General features: G+C 52.6%; 6 protein-coding genes across 6 annotated transcripts; 3 read left to right on the top strand and 3 right to left on the bottom strand.

The window, feature by feature from the left end:
* Positions 1 to 340: 340 nt before the first annotated feature.
* On the top strand, positions 341 to 1343 carry P168DRAFT_239291 (acetate uptake transporter family protein; the record flags this gene model as incomplete). The annotated part of the gene is made up of 3 exons (XM_024833666.1): positions 341 to 735; positions 795 to 963; positions 1017 to 1343. The coding sequence occupies 3 exons, from the start codon at positions 341 to 343 to the stop codon at positions 1341 to 1343; spliced, it is 891 nt and encodes a 296-aa protein (XP_024691131.1).
* Positions 1344 to 3446: 2103 nt separating this feature from the next.
* Positions 3447 to 5535, bottom strand: P168DRAFT_239651 (uncharacterized protein; the record flags this gene model as incomplete). The annotated part of the gene is made up of 4 exons (XM_024833678.1): positions 3447 to 4200; positions 4253 to 4368; positions 4420 to 4739; positions 4791 to 5535. 4 exons carry the CDS (start codon positions 5533 to 5535, stop codon positions 3447 to 3449), a joined length of 1935 nt encoding a protein of 644 aa, XP_024691130.1.
* A 562-nt stretch (positions 5536 to 6097) lies between these two features.
* On the bottom strand, positions 6098 to 9027 carry P168DRAFT_291679 (ENTH domain protein). The gene is made up of 5 exons (XM_024837456.1): positions 8565 to 9027; positions 8246 to 8483; positions 7994 to 8184; positions 7828 to 7939; positions 6098 to 7772 (listed from the first exon to the last, which is right to left on the bottom strand). The coding sequence occupies exons 1-5, from the start codon at positions 8613 to 8615 to the stop codon at positions 6466 to 6468; spliced, it is 1899 nt and encodes a 632-aa protein (XP_024691129.1). The 5' UTR covers positions 8616 to 9027; the 3' UTR covers positions 6098 to 6465.
* A 335-nt stretch (positions 9028 to 9362) lies between these two features.
* On the top strand, positions 9363 to 12126 carry P168DRAFT_305826 (uncharacterized protein). The gene is made up of 2 exons (XM_024838966.1): positions 9363 to 10289; positions 10336 to 12126. The coding sequence occupies exons 1-2, from the start codon at positions 9852 to 9854 to the stop codon at positions 11899 to 11901; spliced, it is 2004 nt and encodes a 667-aa protein (XP_024691128.1). The 5' UTR covers positions 9363 to 9851; the 3' UTR covers positions 11902 to 12126.
* Positions 12127 to 12363: 237 nt separating this feature from the next.
* P168DRAFT_291677 (40S ribosomal protein uS17) lies at positions 12364 to 13514 on the bottom strand. Its single transcript, XM_024837455.1, has 3 exons — positions 13274 to 13514; positions 12708 to 12946; positions 12364 to 12586 (listed from the first exon to the last, which is right to left on the bottom strand). Exons 1-3 carry the CDS (start codon positions 13446 to 13448, stop codon positions 12518 to 12520), a joined length of 483 nt encoding a protein of 160 aa, XP_024691127.1. The 5' UTR covers positions 13449 to 13514; the 3' UTR covers positions 12364 to 12517.
* Positions 13515 to 13888: 374 nt separating this feature from the next.
* On the top strand, positions 13889 to 18873 carry P168DRAFT_256028 (kinetochore-microtubule binding complex subunit SPC105; the record flags this gene model as incomplete). The annotated part of the gene is made up of 4 exons (XM_024834499.1): positions 13889 to 14137; positions 14206 to 14566; positions 14621 to 17863; positions 17916 to 18873. The coding sequence occupies 4 exons, from the start codon at positions 13889 to 13891 to the stop codon at positions 18689 to 18691; spliced, it is 4629 nt and encodes a 1542-aa protein (XP_024691126.1). The 3' UTR covers positions 18692 to 18873.
* Positions 18874 to 18895: the final 22 nt, after the last annotated feature.

The raw sequence follows: 18895 nt of genomic DNA, 5'->3' as shown, positions 1-18895 counted from the left end.
AAGTAACTGGACTCCCCTGCAACTTTCACCTGCCCGGACGTGTCTCATTGTCTGTTCCGCCTGTCCTTGCTTGTCGCCCTTCTTATTCTCCTCCTTCCCCCCCCAACTCCGCTCCTCTGGTTCTTCCCCTTCTCTCTCCTGTCCCTGATCTCCTCTCCTGTTGTTATTCAAGAGCTTTGGAAGCTGTTGTTGTTCTCCCCGCCCAGCCGTGCTGTGTGCTTGGATTAATTCTCTTCTTCCCTTCTCCCCTTTGTCGTCTTTGGCACTGGTGTTATACTTGTCTTTTAATCCTTACCTGATATAATATCTGACGATAATACCGTCAAGTCAATTCATCATCATGTCCGCCGAGCAAAACCAGCATCTGGAGAAGGACTTCGGGCCGTCGCCCGACAGCAACAACAGCAATGGTGAAGGTGCCAACCTGCACAACACCATGACGGCGGAGGAGACCGCGCGCGCCGCCGCCCGCTTTGGTTACGGCCCGCTGTCCCACGTCAACACCGCTGAGGCCAACCTCCGTCCCTTCGGTGGTGAGTTCCAGCCCGGTCTGTACAAGTCGGTCGACTCGCGCAAGTTCGGCAATCCCGCTCCCCTGGGCCTGTGTGCTTTCGCCCTCACCACCTTCATCCTGAGTGCCATCAACATGAAAGCCCGTGACATCACCGCGCCCAACATCGTGGTCGCTTCCGCTTATGGTTATGGTGGTCTCGTCCAATTGCTGGCCGGCATGTGGTAAGTTTTTGCGCTGTCGCAGTCATTGTAAATTGTATAGCAGGTCTGACGATCTTTAGGGAAATGGCCGTTGGTAACACGTTCGGTGCTACTGCTCTGTCCTCGTACGGCGGTTTCTGGATCTCGTTTGCGATTGTCTTGACTCCGGGTGGCTTTGGAATTGAATCCACGCTGGAGGAAACCGGAGGCAAGGCCATGTTCGACAATTCGTTCGGTCTGATGCTCTTCGTAAGTTCGCGACAATCCATGTCGGGATGCGCACACGCTGACTCCAACTTCAGGGCTGGTTCATCTTCACCACCATCCTCCTCTTCTGCACCCTGAGGTCGACGGTGGCTTTCTTCCTGCTGTTCTTCTTCCTGGACCTGACCTTCCTGCTGCTGGGTATCGGGTACCTCCACCGTAACGCCGAGGGCAAGCCCAACCCGCCCGTCATCATGGCCGGTGGTTTCTTCGGTCTCCTGTCTGCCTTTACCGCCTGGTACAACGCCCTGGCCGGTATTGCCGACAACACCAATAGCTTCTTCATAATCCCCGTGGCCCACTTCCCCTGGTCCCCGACTGCCCGCTCTCGCCGGCAGCAGAAGACCGAGCGCGAGACCGTCTAAACGCGGTGTCTCCGCGACGGTCCGGCGTGACTCAGTATTGGTGTAGGGTGTTTCCCTGCATTTGCTTTTGCCAGATACCCTTTCTTATAAAATGACAGTGGGCAATCCCTGTTCAGTGATGTGATCAAGACAATCCCGGTAGATATACCGTGTCTTTCCAGGTATACCTGATCATTTTTGGTTTAATATGCTTTTTCCTTTTGTTGGTTCACGATGAAGACGGACAAGACTTGTAATGAAGGTGTGGTCTGGCTGTTTCAGCGGACTGGGTGTATCTAGCTTGTTAGCGTCTTGAATATGATGTAAATCAATGATCTTGTGTTGTATGACTTACTGTAAAGTAGTAAGTAACTGGATGAAAGAGTAGTCAGTAGAGTAAGGTGAAGTCATGTTGGCACCTGAAGTTCGGATTAGTTCAACATTTGACAGCTCATACCACTCGACATTAGTCGTCAGAACCTAGAGTTAGTATAGGTAGTATAGCAGTGATCACTCGATCGAGTGTTATCTGTAGACACAGACAGACACATGCTAAAGCAGAGTAGAGTTAATGAAGGTCGACAGGTAGTATACAACAACCCAGACCCAACGACTGACTCAACAAAAGTACCTACTCAGTAGGTCCATCGAAGAGTACAAGTAAAAGAGAGCAAACGAGCAAAAGAGCAAAAGAGCAAAAAAGTAAAAGAGAAGAAAGAGAAAGAGAGAAAACAGCTGGTACATAAGTATGAAATAATACCTCAACCTGTCGGGCATTTCTCGGTCCTCCCTGATTCATTGGGTGTTGGTGTACCGTGTGGATAAGGGAAGGAAATTGGCAGTCGGAAATTTCTCGGTGGATCTCGCCACTGTAGGACTTGCCTAACTTGCTTATCTTGGGCGGGTGAAACTCGGCGGTTTCTTTTCATAGTTCTTGCCTATGAGGTACTTGTTTTAGGTAGGTAGGTAGGTAGGTATGATGTACCTGCCTAGAATGATTGTGTTTACTTGGTAAGTTGATAGTATTTGGTTGGTAGGTAGGAGGTAGGGGGGTACGAAGGATGTTGTAACTTACCCATGTGGGAGATGTTACTCCATTAGGCAGGTACGTACCTTCCTGTTTCCTCAGGCTTACTACATTTACTCGAAGAGATTCAAGAATCAAGAGTGAGCCCTGGTAGAGTACCTGAGGCAGCTGTGCTATCCATGGTGTACCTCTACTACTCCCTAAGTACCTACTACATACAGTAAGTACCTCCTTAGTATACAGCGTGGCACTATATGACATTACCCTACCAGGCAGGTAGGTAGATACCACTAACTAGGTACTGTAGGTACTATAGTACTTGATAGTTTAAGCTACTAGGGATTGTAAGACAGACTATGGAGCCAGCTACTGTGGAGGCAATTCATCGTCTCGGTGGATAGGTTCTATCTAGTCTAGGCTCTAGGTTCTTGGTGCCACTGAGGGATTAAATCATTCTTCTTTTCTTATCTGTCTTACTCATTTACTCATCTAATTCCTACTCTTTTGCTATCTTCTTATCTTGTCTTGTTTTGTCTTGTCTTGTCCTCCTGGTCTTGTCTGCCTTGGACTTGTTGGCTTCTTACCTACCTAGGTACCTACGTACGTAGGTCCCTACCTATTGCGCCTGGGTATAGTACAGTACTACTATTCATTATGCTATTGGTATCGTTATCTATTTGTAGTCTACCTACCTAGGTAGCTAGCTAGGTATGTACCATATAAGGGATGAACTGCATAGCAGGCAGATCACAAACAACTCTCCATGGATTCCTACCCATCCACCTTAAAGGCTAGCCAGCCTCTCTACGCCCAGAAATACCTACCTACCTAACCTAAGGTATTTACTTTATTACTTTCTCCGAACCAACCCCGAGATCCAACATGTTACTTGCGTACCTGTGAAGTATCCTACACTATGATAGTTAGTATCCTTCCCTCTAGCTGTATCCTGACAAGCTGGAATACGCTTGATTCTGGGCATGCTCTACTGGGTATAGACTACGTTGTGAATCCACAAGTGGGCCTTCTTGATATCGTCATCCATATCTCATTAGTATACATACATACATACATATGCTGAAGTTAAAAAAGTGGAATCATCGGTCGTCGGTGAGATACTGCGGGGGCCGGCGCATCTGAATCTCGTCCCACACCTCCCGTAACGGGCCCAGATACGTTCTATCAACATAAAAGAACCCCAGGAGTAATGTCCGCAGTTCTTGCCATGAGTGGACGCCATGGTCCTGGACAGCGGCAGCCAGCTCTGTCACGAAAAACGCCCGCTCGCGGACCATCAGCCGCGAGGCGCAGGCGCCCATGAAGAGCAGCCAGATGAGCAAATCTTGACAGAGGTGGAAGTAGCCGGCTGGGATGGTCGTCTCCAGAGCCTTCTGCAGACCGGTGATGGGTTTGGGAAAGACAGGCGCGATCTGCGGGTAAAAGTCCCAGATTGCGCTGTTGTGGAAGAGGAGGCTGGCGAGGCGGACGCAGCCTTCGATGGAGGCGTCGCCTTTGGAGACGCCCGTGTCGGTGTAGCGGTCGGTGTGGAGGGCGTATTCGATGTAGAGGACTTCGGTGTTGAAGTAGTCTTCGGTTTCTTCGTCGAAGTCTTGGTAGGTCGGGTCGGTTTTGATCCATTCGGCCCACCAGGTGAGCTCGCCGAGGTCGTAGATTGTTTGGACGAGGGCGGAGCTGAAGATTCCGGGTATTTCTGTTAGGGCGATTAAGCGCGCTGCGGTGTTGGAGAGGTCTGTTGAGGGAGGGCGGACGGAGAGGTGGGTGGGACGGGCGTAGCGGATGAAGGGGAAGATGGGTCGTGTGAATGCCATGCAGGCGACGCGGATGTCGGTCCTACATTAGTTAGTCGGTGCTTCCGCTTGAAGAGGGCATTGGCGAAGCTCACCATGAGATCTGGAACCGGACGTCCGGAGGTACATCCGCAAGACTATTCCGCATGCCCACCATCTGCCTTAAGCCGGCCAGGTGGATCTTGAGATAGTCGGGGTTACCGGACGCAATCTGGGCAGTCAGCAAGAAAACACCCCGATCACCCCGTGAAGGAAAACATACCTCGATTGTCAGTAGGATCGAAACCGCTGCGATCAACACATCACTCGACGCTTTGACGGGATCCGATAGGCCCTCGTTGACCAGTCGGATCGTTTCCCCGCGGTGATGAAAAGTGTCGAGCAACAACGGACTCGACGACCGTTTGTTCGGGTCCTTGAGCGGGAATTCACCCGCCTGGAGGGCCATATTAGACGCCGCGACACATATACAGGCATGGAGGGATGCAGGGTCTTGTTGGACCAACGTCGACCAGTGAGCCTGCAACTTGGGTCCGTATCGACGTTGTAAAGGGTAGGCTATTTGTGTCAAGTTGCATAGAACTGGTGACCTAATTAGCCAGACTTCTTAGTATGCCAATGTACAGCACTTACAGTGTTGCAAATGCCGCATCATACGATCCGACAACCGCGAATGTCCCAGACAAAATGGGTCTTGGGCTCCCTGGCTGACATAGTCCCATGGAGATACTACTCGTACCGGGCTCCCCCGGTGACCGTTATTAATGTGCCTCCCCGGGACGACCGGAGCAACCACAAGCCCAGTTGGGCTGTCTTCTCCCTTCACACGCCTCTCCGGTGGAATATGCCCTGGCGACGACGACGCGGACGATCCTCGACTATCGGGCGAGGTCGTCTTGATCAAAGCGGGAGGTTCAGTGGACGCCGTCAACGCAGCGGTAGCAGACGAGGTAGAGGCACTCGTCTCGACCGGCTGAAAAGCCAAGTGTTTCCACGCCTTGGTCTTATACCGCTTGGTATTCTCGAGGCGCTTTTTGCGATTGTGTTCGGACATGACATGGGACCGGATGCGCTTGAGGGTATCCTCACGGGTCCCCTCAGAGACAGACTGCGAATCGGTATGGACCCAGAACAGCGACGACTTGCCTCCCCCCGCATTGTTGCCCTTGCGCGGTTTGCGCATCTTGGACACGGCGCCGTTCTTGCCCGCATCGGCGCGATGGGATTCAGTGGGGTTTTGCGAGCGATTGGCCTGGACCGGTGGCGTCGCCAAGGACGGCGGTGGAGGCGCGTGAGGATCATGATAAGGCGTAGGAGAAGGGGGACGAGGGTGGGCTATCGCGTCGGGTGCCGGGTAGGTGGTATAGGCGTGGTTCATGGCATCGGAGTAAGATAGCGGGGCCGACCAGCCAGCCGAGCTAGGCCCGTGATGGGAGGCCGCCGGGTCGGCTGGCTGATGAGGATGGTTCTTGGCATCCATTTCATAGGCGAGTCTAAAGAGGGGGTATTCAAATATCCTATTTGGTGATCTTCATGGGTGTGTTTCATTCTTCTAGAGTGGCGTGGCGCGACTGGAGAGACGCTAAAGAGAGAGACAGATCTCCGAGTCCAATGGCGAAGATAGGAAATAGCCCGCGCACTGTCTTTATGTGGTAAGGGCCATTGTCTACCACAGGATGATAGAATCGCGATGACAGGCTCTCCCTTCTTGGAAGTGAAGTTGACAGGAGCGACTGTAAATAAGATAGAAAAAGCGAGAGAGGCTAGATCTCGGAAGCTGCTGCTGCCGATGACCGAGTGGGGGAGTTTAATTTGGCTGTTTGGACCAGACTTTCAACGGTAGGTTACTAGTGTATTGAAAGGTGTATACGTACGGATACCGTATCTTATCTACAGGTACTGATCGATGCACGGAATGACACTTCTCTCCGACATTCCATCCGGATTGGGGTGACTATAAGCTGGTAGGTTGTACTTGTACTCTGTGAATCCTATCAATGAACACGTCTATCCTAGTCTATCCAATCCTCAGACAGCTCTCGTCATACAATTGTACCAACTGCGTGTCTGATTACATACCCTCGATCGTTATATTCGCTATTGCCACAGAATCCAGCAGTGGCCGCGCTGCGAGCCATCGTTGTATGCATGGAGGAAAATGAAAGAAAGATAAGATAAAAAAGACTGACAGAAAGACAGATCAAAATGCGACCGATTGGACAGCAATGAGACTAAAGAAAGGATGGGGAAAAGAGAGAAAGGGGGTAAAGAAATGAAAAACGACACTCTAGAACTGGCCCCTGCGTCATTACATCCCTGGTCGCGGAAAGACGGGCGTCGTATCCGGTAGTGCATAGCCTCCAAGGGTGCCCTGCTGGCCGCTGGCCTGCCACCCTTGGCCAGTCTGTTGGTTGACAAAGGTACTTTGTCGGAAGGGATTCGTACTGCCCGTGGGATTCGGGCGCAGAGGCGCGGCAGCGGGAGGTTGGAGCCCTGGTGTCTGCTGGGGCGGAACCGAAGAGCTGCGGGCAAACGGGTTGGTCCCAGTCCGCTGAGGCTGCAGTGTGGCAGTCTGCGGAGGCGGTTGTTGGAATTGGGGCTGTTGCTGCTGCTGCGGTTGTGGTTGGGGTTGCTGTGGTTGTTGGAACTGGGGCTGTTGCTGAGAGAATGATCCCGGTCCACCGGCGCTAAACTGCGGATTTACCATGGACAATCGTCGCGCAAACGGATTTGTGCTCTGGCGATTCAATCCAGGAGAAGGAGACGCACTCATAGGTGACTGTGACCCAGTGGGGTTGTTCAGCAACATCGATTGCCGGAACGGATTGGTGGTCTGCGGTTGTAGCTGCTGTGGCTGACCAAAAGGTGCCGCATTGTTCTGAGGGGTGAGATGATTCTGGTATCCATACGTCTGCGTCTGTGGCTGCGGCTGCGCCGAGTACCCGCCGAACCCGGCACCAGTGGGGGTGGCCTGGAGAGGCTGTGGCGGTTGCTGGACTTGCTGTCCAAATTGATTGCTGTTCGCTTGAGCGAATTGCCCGCCGTAACCAGTGGCTTGAGGCTGCTGTTGGAACCCTGTCGGCTGGGCGTAAAACCCTTGCTGCTGTGGCTGGAACCCCATCTGCTGGAATTGCAGTGCTTGCTGTTGCTGCTGTTGCTGCTGCTGTAAAAATTGCTGTTGTTGCTGAGCGGGGGGCTCAATCGTATCGAAGAAATCGATCAGGTCAGATTGATTCGTCTTCTTTTGCGGCGCAGGCTCTGTCCGAGGCCGTGCGGGTTCCGAGTTGTTGACGACTCTGCTCATTGGCCTACTGCTGTTGCTCTTGCTGTTGCCGGACGGAGCCAGCGACGCATTGATTTCTGCACTGCTGCGTCCCTTAGACAGCAAATATTCTCTTCGACGTTGGTTGAAGTCCGGGTCATTCAGATCATCTTCCAGCAGTCGCGTCAAGTCCGTCGAAGCATGCTTCAGTTTCGGTATCTCCAAACGGGTGGCGTTTTGAAAATGCCTAGCCACTCCTAAAAATTTCACTACCTCTTCCGTCTGGGCAGCAAAGGTCTTGTAAATTTCCAGCGCACGCTCGCTGTCCGGTCGTGACATCTCGAAATAGTGTTCTATACACAGGCATCGTAAGAGCAAGCCACCACCTGCATTGGAGGACGGTCATACCTAAGACGTTGATCGTACCCTCATTCATTACCGAATACAGGGCCAACAGATCCAACGTGAGTAGCCGGAAGGCTGTTAACGTGATTTCATTTTCGACTTCGTCGGTCAGGAGCTAAGAACAGTCAGTTGTGGGCTCCGGTATCGCGACAGCAAGAGGAAAACATACGTCGCACTTGAGCAGCGCGCGAATCTGCCTTTGGACAATCTCCGTCTCTCTAAGAAGACCCTTTTCCACTGTCAACCGTCTCATGCGGCCTTGTCCACCCCGCACGTAGTCTGTCTTCGTTTTCTCGAACGCCCTCGCACGTGAAATGAGGTAATCGGAATATCTCCGAATATTGTGTCCTTGCGTTTGCACTGGAAAATCCTCTGCATCAGCATGTGTTCTCCTTCCGTTCGCTGTCTGTGATCGTCTCACCTTCCGAGTACCCGCTAATGGCGATCTTTCGAGGGTTCTCCGCCACATACTGTAGCGTGGCGTCCAACTGCCCCTCTCTGATCATCATGTGAAGGACAATCAGGGCCTTGAACACGACCGTCCATCCTGACTCACGAAGCCGGATCTCCAGCGTGCGAAAGATTTCCGCCACGCCAGCCTCGCCAGTATGGGTCGCTACCAATATGTGTTCGATGTATTTGGATTTCGGGGGCGCAAGCTGTCCACGGGGCAAGAAAAACCATCAGTATTACATCCAATCCCGGTAGAATCACAGCACAGCGCAATGTCTCGAACTGACTTTAATTTTCGTGGCCCCCTTGACCGACTTCTCAAAGTTCCCACTGGACATTGTCGGGACGCCTCAATTGGGCCGCAATCAGGATCAGGAGGCTGACTGTGTCGCGATAAGGTTCAATTCGACGAACAGGTGTTGCAAGAAGGTGGGCGATATCGCTTGTGTCAGTAGAAAGCGTACAGCTCTCGTGGAATCCAAAACGACTTGTCCACGTGAGTACCAAAAATTATCATCGTGGCTCAAGAGGCCATGTTGCGGATCGGTGAATCTTATGCGGCCAGTCAGGAACGAAGCGGGGAAATCAGGAAGTGATGGGGATGGATCGATGGTGGTCCTACCAGGTCAAGAAAGACAAGATTATGAAGAGTTTAGGAAAAAATAAAAATTCAAAGACCAGCCAGAATCATGGGAGTCACGGAGGGGGGACCGATTGGAAACTGGGAGAAGCTTCAAAGCGACCGGGGGAGAAGTGAGATGAACTCTCGGTGGAGCTCCCTTCTCTTTCTCGGTGCCCCCTAGGTACCCGTAGTCACTACTAGTCCGTCTCCTCCCGACGTCACCATCGCCGTTCTTTCTTCCTGCCTTGGCTGCATTAATGAATATTGATGAATACCAAGATGAGAATGATCGCCATTTTCCATTATACTAGATTTGAGAGGTAATTTTGTCTCATTTCTGATCTATATTGTTTTTCCGAATTATATCAGTTTGGTCGGAGATTATCTCCTATATTGCTCTATATATACATCCACTGCTGCCTACCGAGTACAACTAGAAGGCATAACTATATTACTACATACAAGAGTGATTCTAACATGCAATCTTATGCGTATAAGATGTTTACATAAGCTTCTCAGCAGAGATCATCTCACAATAATGTCTAGTTGAAAAGCTTCAAAAATACATGTTTCGCTTGTTTCACTTGGTCTGATATCAATTTGTTATGTTGACTTAGACCTTCTTCCTTGCTCGCAAGTGATTTGTTTCACATAACATTCACTTATCTCTTCACTTATTTCTTCACTGTTTCCTTCACTCTCACCCTCTTCTTCCTAAAAGTGCCTCTGCTGTTTGATTTTTTTTTATCAAAACATCCCATCACACAGTAACAAACACCTCAGGAATCACTCGTGGACAGCATGGATTCAAAACAACACCCCCTTTCTGTCATCTTGTCTCATGACTTCCAACCCTCGACAATGCCCTTGTACCTGAGCCTACCCCAATCAATGAGAATACTTCCTCCTCACCACCCCCCACCACCTTCAGTCTAATAACCCTCCCGCAGAGATGCCGTCCCCCCAGGGGTCGTCTCTCAATTTCGGAAAGAAAGTCCCCAAAATCAAGTGGAACAGGGAAGAGAGAGTGATCCTGTGTGTTCTCTATAAGCACTTCCAGAAAGATCTCACCGCTTTCCAAGAAATCTTCAGCTGTATCTTCAAAGGCGAGTTGATGGAATGCGGGATTCAGAGTGCGAGAAAGACTTCTATCAATACCCAGTGGGAGCACATGAAGCGCAGTGGAGACCATGTGTTTGGGGAGGTTCATCTGTCTGCGTTTGATGCGAATGGTCAATGGCGTGGTCACCTGAGGAAGATCAAGCAGACAGCGGCGAGTTTGGGCATTGATCTCCGCGAGAAAACCACGGATGATATTAATCTGTCACATTTCCGGTACCGACGGGTGAGAGCTTTGGGGATGACTGAGGGAGAGGGAGAGGCCACAGCCGTAAGTTAACAGTATGCAATAGGAATCCATGTACTGATTCGCGCAGCCTGGGCTCGATGAGCTTGAACGGTCTCCGGAAACAAGTCCAGCCAGAGCAACAAGCCCCGATGTACAGATGCAGACCCCCCCTGTGTCTCCGCCATCACTGAAAGAAAACACGAGCCTTGTCAATAGTTGCGGGAAACTGTGTTACTGGTGCATGTTGGAGAATCCGACTCTCGAAAACCAGGAAACTCAGGACGCAGCAAGAGCGGAGGGGCTACCGCCAGTTCTGTACCGGTGGTCCAACGTCGACTCTCAAGGCGTGAACTCCAAGAAGCTATTCCTCGCGGGCCTATTCGCAGATGGTGTGGACTATTTCTCCCCCGAGCAGCTCGAACAGGGCGAGTTTGATAACTTTGTCAAAACACATGTTAGCATTGAGAAGTCCCCGACGCCTTTCATCTCAACTTTCACCTCAATGCTTGCCCCGCTCCACCGGGCATTGAGGAACCAAGAAGGTGCGATGATTTCAATCATCGACACCACGAAACTGCAATCTCCTGTGTTCTCTGCGCGTGACCTCGTCAGGAGACTGAAGATCAACATCAGGGGATATCACGGAGGCGGGGAGTATCTCATTTGGGCCAAAGTCCCCAGCGCCGCCATTGTCTGCTCGTACAAAGCAAGTACCTTACTGAAGATCGCGAATGAGGTTGCGGATATCGGGAGCATCCTGCAACTTGAGACGATCTCTTCGTTTAGACTTGCAAGACCGGCGTTGCACCACGCTCTTAGAAACGGGCCAGGAGGAAGGGATCTTGAGTCCGGCATGACCATTGGAAAACTCTTATCAATGATTGGGGTTTCTCGTGAACACTGCAAGTTTGTGAGCGAGGGCCTGACGTATTCATGGAGGTTTGCGAGAGACGGGTCCTTGGAGGAGTTTCATGCCGGAGTTGAAGAGGGCTACAATGCCCATTCTTACAATGCCGATCCTGTTGTTCAGAGCTCTTTACCAATGACGCCTGTTCCTGCCGCTACGGCCAACGATGACGAGGATTCAGTGGAGAACGAAGACGCCAGTGTCAATGACGCCCCTTGCCTCCCCCGATCCGCTACTCCGTACCCCTTGCCCGACACTGCCGCAGCAGCAGCAGCAGCTACTCAAGACGAAGTGTCGTCGGAGGATGAGTCTCTCGGAGACGAGTTCAGCCGCATCTTCGACACACCCTGTCCTGTACCCTCTAGAACGGACCATACCACCACAGTCGAGTTGTTCGACGCCGACACCCAGCTCTGGGTCACAGGACAGCAGCACCCAGAAGATCATGCGCCGTCCCCATCCGGATCAAACACGATAGACACCTCTGACGAGGACGACACGAGGCAACTCCCCAGTCCTGGAAACCCTTTCCGTCCCGGCTTACTCCAGCACTACAACCAAGATCCTCCTGTGGTCGGGACCATTATTGAGGGTCATACCGTTGGAGGGGGTCACGATGAACATTCAACTTCAGCGTATGGCGAACAGTGGCGTGTAAGTGAGCCTGAACCGGCCCCGGCCCCGGAACCTGCAGACCAGGACCCGTTTGCTATGCGGAGAGCACGCATAATGCAGATCATCAACTGATATGAGACTGTCGATTGGGAGTTGATCGGATGATCTATTGTATGAGCGAGGGTCTCTTGCGCCTGGGGCTATTCTTTCGGTTGGCTGGAATAGACGTGGTGTTCCGGAACCGCAGGTGGCAGAGGCACAGGGTGATGGATTGGCACGGGACATGGTTGACATCAGAGTTGCATGGGCGGTGTCTACTGGAAGTAAAGCATAGCTACCACAAATGGAGAAGTCCAGTCTACTGTATTCAACACCAAAACCACAGCGTACTACGAGTCCCTAGTTTAAACAAGCAGAAAGACCAATGGTTTCCACCAAAAGTAGCACATTAAGGAAATATATGCGTAGCGCCCCAGATTATAATAACCCAGTGAATGTAAGATAAAAAAACACCCATACCCGACCTTCTAGAGAACAGGCGGGATCTCTATATTAGGGATCAAAAGTGAGCGATTTTTTTTTTCTTTTTAATATTCATTGGATATCTCCTTTCACAAGGGTACCTGGGACATGAAATCGTGAAACAATCCCAACCCGTTTGTACTATTTCGCTTATTGCCCCTGTCGCGCCGCTGCCCTAGATGGTTTTCCTCGAGAAAATACCCCCTTTTTTTCGTCATCGACACGCTTAGAACTTGCTGAACGACTTGACGGCCTTGCCGGTGCGGGGCAGGACACGCAGGGTGTTGAAGCGGACCTGTTGGATTATATATTAGCGCCTGTTATATGCGAATGAAAGCCATAGAAGTATGTTCGGCAGTTGCGCCAGTTCCATGCGGAAGGGCGAAAGGCCTGGAAGCCTGTAAAGGGGCACGTACAGTCTTGCTCAGAGGACGGCACTGGCCGACGGTAACCCAGTCACCCTCCTCAACACGGAAAGCGGGAGAGACGTGGGCGGCAAGGTTCTTGTGGCGCTTCTCGTAACGGTTGTACTTGGGGACGTAGTGGAGGTATTCACGGCGGATGATGATGGTACGGTGCATCTTGGTGGAGACGACACGACCGGTCAGAATACGGCCACGGATGGAGACCTGACCGACGAAGGGGCACTTCTTGTCTGTTTGGAATCAGCAAACCTGCTATCAGTGTATTGGGTGATGACCGGAGATCATGATAGGTCTGGGCATTTGAAATTTGAAGATGAAAGTCCGTGTAGCAGTCTGGGCTCTCGAATTTTGGTACGCTCCCTTGAAAAAGAGAGATGAAAAATCCCCGTCTCCTTCTTTATATCTTTCTTTCTTGTCGCAAAGTGTCGTATATCCAATCTGATAACCCATTTGCCACACGGTATTTTCATCTCCAAACTCCCAATACTGTGCCCAGTCCTTCTCCAAATCCGATGGTTCGATGTCCCAGTGAAAAATTCAGCGGAGGTCGTGCATACCGATGTAGTTGCCCTCAATGGCAGTCTTGGGGGTACGGAAACCAAGACCGACATCCTTGTACCAGCGGCGACCCTGGGTGGTCTTCTTGCTCTTCGCGGTGGTCTTGGGGTTGACGAAGATGTGAGGCTGCTTCTGGAACGCACGTTCCGACTGGACGTTCAACTCGGTCGCCATTTTTGCGAGAATTCAGGTCGACAGGGAAGCGAAGTCGAGCTGGGTTGGGAAAATTCGTCGCGAAAGGGGTTGTCGGGGCCTGCGGTTGTCGAACGTCGATGTTGGAGAAGATTTAGCGAAGTCAAGCCGGATATTCAGTGTGGTGAGTGTGCGATGGCCACGCTAGTCCGGATCGGGGATGGTGCGGTTCGGCTAGGGCTTTTTTGGGCTTTGTTTACATCCGGCGATCACATGAGCGGCAACCGTGGAGACGCGCGCCTTGACTAGTTGTTTTGGGGGGTTAGTTAGTTAGTATGCTGAGCAAGATGTCACCGCAATCGCTATCAATCCACCTGTCAATGCCATGTTATCAGTAGTGCTGCCATCTGCGTAGCTGACGGAACAACTGGAATTTCATTTTCAATTCCTTATCGGTCTATGATTCCCCCTTTACTGGCATGATGTCGTCCCGACGGGAGTCTACGGGTGTCACTCGTCCTCGTCCTCGATCGCGTCGCTCGATCGCTCACGTACCTCGAACCAGGACGGCGACTGCAGGCGATAAAGAGAATGCCACATTGGACATCGGCGCCCCGAAAACGCGCGATGACTCGGCGAAGGCTGCAGCGAAAGAAAAGAAATCCCGCAGCAAGAGCTTGGGGCCGGGGGGTCTAGATGCCCTCCAAGACTCGAATGGCAATCGACGCAAGGTAATAAGACTCTGCGTTAGGACCCCTGATCGCGTTCGGAAGGCTAATTGCGTGATCATACTCTGCAGTCCACCACAGCTTTCCCCCTCAAATCTATCCTCAAGCCTACAGTCCCGGTATCGCCAGTTCGCAACATACCAACCTTCGAGGAGACTCGGAGACGCACCCCGGCGCGCAGGCAACAACAGGAAGAGGAAAACAACAAGGACGCGAATGATGGAGGAAATGAGGGCTTCCTGATCGATTTGAACACCCCGGCCCATCCATCAGCCTCTGCCTCGGAAGAACGCGCCAACCCGTTCGATAGCTTTAATGCGGAGGCAATTCGCGACGAAATGGCAGCCACGAGAGAGCGGGAGGAGAAGGAGAGGGCGGAAAGGGAACGAAAGGCAATCCTTCAACAAAGAGAGGCTCGCCGGAAGTCCATGGGTAAGCTCTTCCCCCTTGTTGGGGGCCTCATGTAGGCTAACCAGTGCCGAAAAGCAAACCGCCGAGTTTCCTTCGCGCCAGAGGCAACGTTGCATACTTGGAATGTGGTCGAAATTCCCGACGACTCGACCTCGTCCTCCACTTCGAACTCCACCAGACGTGCGTCGTCTCTACAGAATGCCGAAAACCAGCCGCCAGCACCAGCGCCAGCCCAAGAAGAGCCCTCCTCTCCCGACGATGCCGACTCAGACATCACTTTCTCTCCGGTGAAATACCAAGACTTGCAACAACTCGCGAATCGCCCGCAACCTTCAAGCTATGACGGGATGGGTTCCTCCCAGGAGATGTCTTCGAGTCCCTTCAGTGGAAGTTCCGTAGGCGGGAGTGAAGACGCTGGGATGCCAAGCCCAGCGAGGGATGACGATGAGAGTTCATCCGATTCCGAATTTGATGGCGAGAGTACTGCAATGAGCATGGACGAAACCGTGCGATCGTCTGCGACAATGCAATCCGAAGCATCTGAACCTACCTCCTCTAGCGCTCGCCTCAACGACGCTCTTCAGCAAGCCGCCCGAGAGGCTGGGAAGGAGGGACTGGACCAATATGACAACGGCGAGATGTCAATGGAAATTGCCGACCAAGAGATTACCGGCGCTTTCCAGCCTTGGATCAAGAAGGGCCAAAGACAAAGTTTCGACTGGGAAGACATTAGCGCTCGGCATGACCAAGAAAATGCCCCGACCCGTGAGGCGGCCGATGACTTCGCTCACTCCGACGCTGCATCTGATGATATCGATGAGGAACTTAGTATGGACGTGACAAGCGCCATCGGACGCATTCTGTCCAAACCTCAAAGTCGTCGCCAAAGCGCCGTTCGTCGCAAGTCGGTCTCGGAAGAGACCACTTACGATGAACAAACAATGGAGCTTACAAATGTTGTCGGAGGTATAACCCTATCGACTCCTGCAAAGTCAGTGGGTGGCGACAGCAACGCAAACGAGGATGAAGAGATGACTATGGAGTTTACGACGGCTGTTGGGGGTGTTTTGAACCGAGAGTCTCCGTCAAAACATGCTGGCGGCTATGATGCTCCAATGGAGACAGACACTCCCCAAACCAAGAGAAAAAATGGTTCTGGGTGGGATGAAGAAGCTGATATGGATGAGGGGATGGACATGGAAATGACAGGAGCCGTCGGTGGCATTCTTCCGGCTGCACAGGAAGAAGAGACAGAGTCACAAGACGACGATCAGACTACAGGCATGGATGTTACGACGGCCCTGGGCCAAATATTGCCCCCGAATGGCGAGGCCGATCAGAGCGAAGCAGATCAAGCAACCGGACCCGAAGCCGCCCCAAGCACGATAGACAACTCGCCTGTCCGGGATGCTCAGCCGTCGCCCGCGAAAACCCCCGTTTCTTTCCATCTCGCAGCTGTCGCCTCCGAAAGTGGTAGCCCCAGTTTGGCCAGCGTCAGAACCCGCCGCACAAGGCAGAGCTTAGGCCGTCGAGCGTCCACCACGCCCACTTCCAACGCGCAGCAGTCATCTCCTCATGAAGAGCCGCCTGCGGAGCACTTGACACCGCAGGCTATTCATCCCACGACACCTGGTAAAACACCACCTTCGACCGGGAGGCAGCTCCGAAGCGCATCCCCGAGAAAACTTTTCCAGCCCGAACTTGGACAGTCGGCAAACCAGCGAAAGTCCCCTGGCCGTAAGAGCCTGTTTGGATCCAGTGCCACCGGCGAGTCCACCCCTCGTTTTGTGTTGCAGCCTCACAGCAAAAAGAGACGGTCGTCTGGCCTTGGGATCGACAAGGAGGGACTGGGCTCGCCCCGAGTGGCGGCTCTGCTTGATAAACGCCGATCAATTGGGGAAGATTCCCCTGCGTTCGTTCCCAAGGAACAAAGGCCACAGGGTGTGCGTTTCGAAGACCCCATCAAACTCCAGGAAGAGGTCGACCAAGAGCGCGAAGAGGAAGAGAACCGGGAAGATGGCCATATCCCGCCGATGCACCCCAGTGAACGCGATGCCACCGCGAACCTAAAGGACATGATTTCGAGCCTGACGCCCAAGAAGAATAAGCTCCGTGGCCGCAAGAGCTTGCATGTTGGTGCTGCGCGCGGAGTACTCGGCAAACGACCTATGGAGCTGGATCTAGATGATGAGGATGTAGACTCTGATCATACACCGAAGCGCCTTAAAGGCCGTCCAGCTAGTCCGGTGAAGAAGATCCATCTTCCAGCACCACCCTCAAAGGATGAAACCGTTGGCCGTCGCACTCCTCGCAAAGAGCGCGACATGACCCCTCAGTTCAACACGACACCTGTTCAGGAACCAACGACGAGTTCTGTGTCAGTGGAGATTACCAAGGGTACAACAGGCTCTCCCAATGTCTCTGACTTGCAACCGCAAGAAGAGGCTAGCGCAGGTGCCGAAGAACCTGTACCAGAGTCGGAGCCTATACAACTGCAGGAATTCTTGAACATGACCAACATCCACTTTATGGAGCTTACCACGACGAAGAGACGGCATACGACCGTCCTGGATAGTGCTAGCAAGAGAGTAGCTAGGCTGTCTAGTGAGTTTGCGGACAGATCGAGTGCCGCTAATTTCGATGATTGTGTGGCCGCTGGTCTCTGTACAGTCCCCATGCTTGAGCTGTACCAGCATTCTTGCCGCGAGCTGAAATCCTACATTTCAGAAGGGCGACAGGTCATTCGGTCCATCGAGGCCGAGACTTTTGAGGATAACCCACCCCTGTTCCGGGAGTACATGACGGCGGCGCCGGACATCCGTCTTCTGATGGACAACCAATTCCGGAACGTGAAAACCCATGCCAGGTTTCTCAGCAAAGCTACATGGTATGAGTGGCGTATGAAACTCCTCGAGGGCCTGAAGGAGGGGCTTGATCAGCATTACGGGCAGATGAAAGACGACGAGCAGCTTGTATCGAAATATGAGGCTCTCCTCGACGAAGCTGTACCCGCACTTGAAAACAAGCACACTTCGTTGCAGGAGGAAGCGACGAGCCTCCAACAGATGGCGGACGAGATGGAGAATTACGACCAAGATGAACTGCGCGATTCTCGGGAGACGCTAGCCCACATCGACGAGGAAATTGCTGCTAAGAAGCAAGAGCTGCAAGCCATGCAGGAAGAGGTGCAAGACAGAACCGACACCATCGAAACCGGAGCTGAGCTCAAGGCGGAGTTCGTGGCGCAGATCCAAGAAGCGGAGAGGGTCAAGGAAGAATGCCGTGGCTGGAGCGCCAAGGAGATCAACGAGCTCAAGGGTGAGTTTCATTCTACCCTTCAAATACTGTCAACCCTACTAACAGAACACAGACTCTGTTCGTACCATCGAGTCCCAAACGGGCTGGTCGATCGCCTCGGCCGTTGCCACCTCCGATTCCTCCAGCGGTCCCCGAGTCACCATGTCCTACCGTAACCAGCTCCAACTGGTATTCCACCCCGGAAGCTTCTACATCGAGAACGACAATAAGCAATCCGCAGCCGGCGAGAAGTCCAGCACGCCAGTGGAACTTCGATTCCAGCCTACCGAAGGAGCCAACTCCACACCACACCACACACACCTCACCCCCATCGGCTCCCTAGTCCTCAAGACCCTCCAAAACCACATCTCAACCACCCCGCCGTCCAACTTCGCCCCCACCCACCTCCTCCGCTTCGTCTCCCAAGCCTGGGACTCCACACTCAAGCTCGAAGAAGAAGCCCGCATGCTCGAATTCTGCGGCGTCACCAAGCTCAAACTGCGCGAAATCGACGCCACCCCCTCTCTCAGAGCCCGCTGCACCTTATTCGAAGCCCGCCCCAGGGACAAAAGCAACGACGCCACACCCAAGCGCATCGACGTCGACTTCGCCGTCAAAGCGCGCATCACACGCGCAGACCAGCCCGGCGCGATCGGCGTGATGGACTTCGACACGGACGTCATTGCCAGTAAAGTCTACGGCTTCGGAGCCGGCAACGGCACGGGCATTTCGGAAAACAAGATGCGGAATATCCTCCACAAGGAGATGGGCGGGAAGAAGGCGGCCTTGCAGCTTGGGAATGGCATCTGGAGTAAGGCGATTCAAGCGCTTAGTGGGATGGTATTTTAGGGGTAACTGATTCTGGTGTTATTGTTTTTATTTTATTTTACTCTTCTAGTGTGCGCGATTCAGCGCTGGCGTTTTGAACGGATGGATGGATGGATGATGGATGGATGGATGGATATGGTTTTTTTTCGTGCGGATGGTATGGTATGGTATGGGGTTATGCTTTCTTTTTTTTCGCGATCGTCTACATACCTAGTACATACCTAC

Source organism: Aspergillus campestris (assembly GCF_002847485.1).
Source record: "Aspergillus campestris IBT 28561 chromosome Unknown P168scaffold_9, whole genome shotgun sequence".
Taxonomy (NCBI): Eukaryota; Fungi; Ascomycota; class Eurotiomycetes; order Eurotiales; family Aspergillaceae; genus Aspergillus; species Aspergillus campestris.
The sequence above is the reverse complement of the archived record's forward strand: the minus strand, read 5'-3'. Positions and strand labels throughout refer to the sequence as shown.

What these genes read in the sequence shown, in the direction of transcription:
- P168DRAFT_305826 (XM_024838966.1), top strand. Translation starts at nt 9,852, where the DNA reads ATGCCGTCCCCCCAGGGGTCGTCTCTCAATTTCGGAAAGAAAGTCCCC. An exon ending in GAGAGGGAGAGGCCACAGCC is followed by an intron (nt 10,290 to 10,335) that starts GTAAGTTAACAG and finishes TGATTCGCGCAG; the next exon opens with CCTGGGCTCGATGAGCTTGA.
- P168DRAFT_291677 (XM_024837455.1), bottom strand. Translation starts at nt 13,448, where the DNA reads ATGGCGACCGAGTTGAACGTCCAGTCGGAACGTGCGTTCCAGAAGCAG. An exon ending in CATTGAGGGCAACTACATCG is followed by an intron (nt 12,947 to 13,273) that starts GTATGCACGACC and finishes GATTCCAAACAG; the next exon opens with ACAAGAAGTGCCCCTTCGTC. An exon ending in GCCGTCCTCTGAGCAAGACT is followed by an intron (nt 12,587 to 12,707) that starts GTACGTGCCCCT and finishes ATAATCCAACAG; the next exon opens with GTCCGCTTCAACACCCTGCG.
- P168DRAFT_291679 (XM_024837456.1), bottom strand. Translation starts at nt 8,615, where the DNA reads ATGTCCAGTGGGAACTTTGAGAAGTCGGTCAAGGGGGCCACGAAAATT. An exon ending in CATTAGCGGGTACTCGGAAG is followed by an intron (nt 8,185 to 8,245) that starts GTGAGACGATCA and finishes AGGATTTTCCAG; the next exon opens with TGCAAACGCAAGGACACAAT. An exon ending in GCGCGCTGCTCAAGTGCGAC is followed by an intron (nt 7,940 to 7,993) that starts GTATGTTTTCCT and finishes GACTGTTCTTAG; the next exon opens with CTCCTGACCGACGAAGTCGA.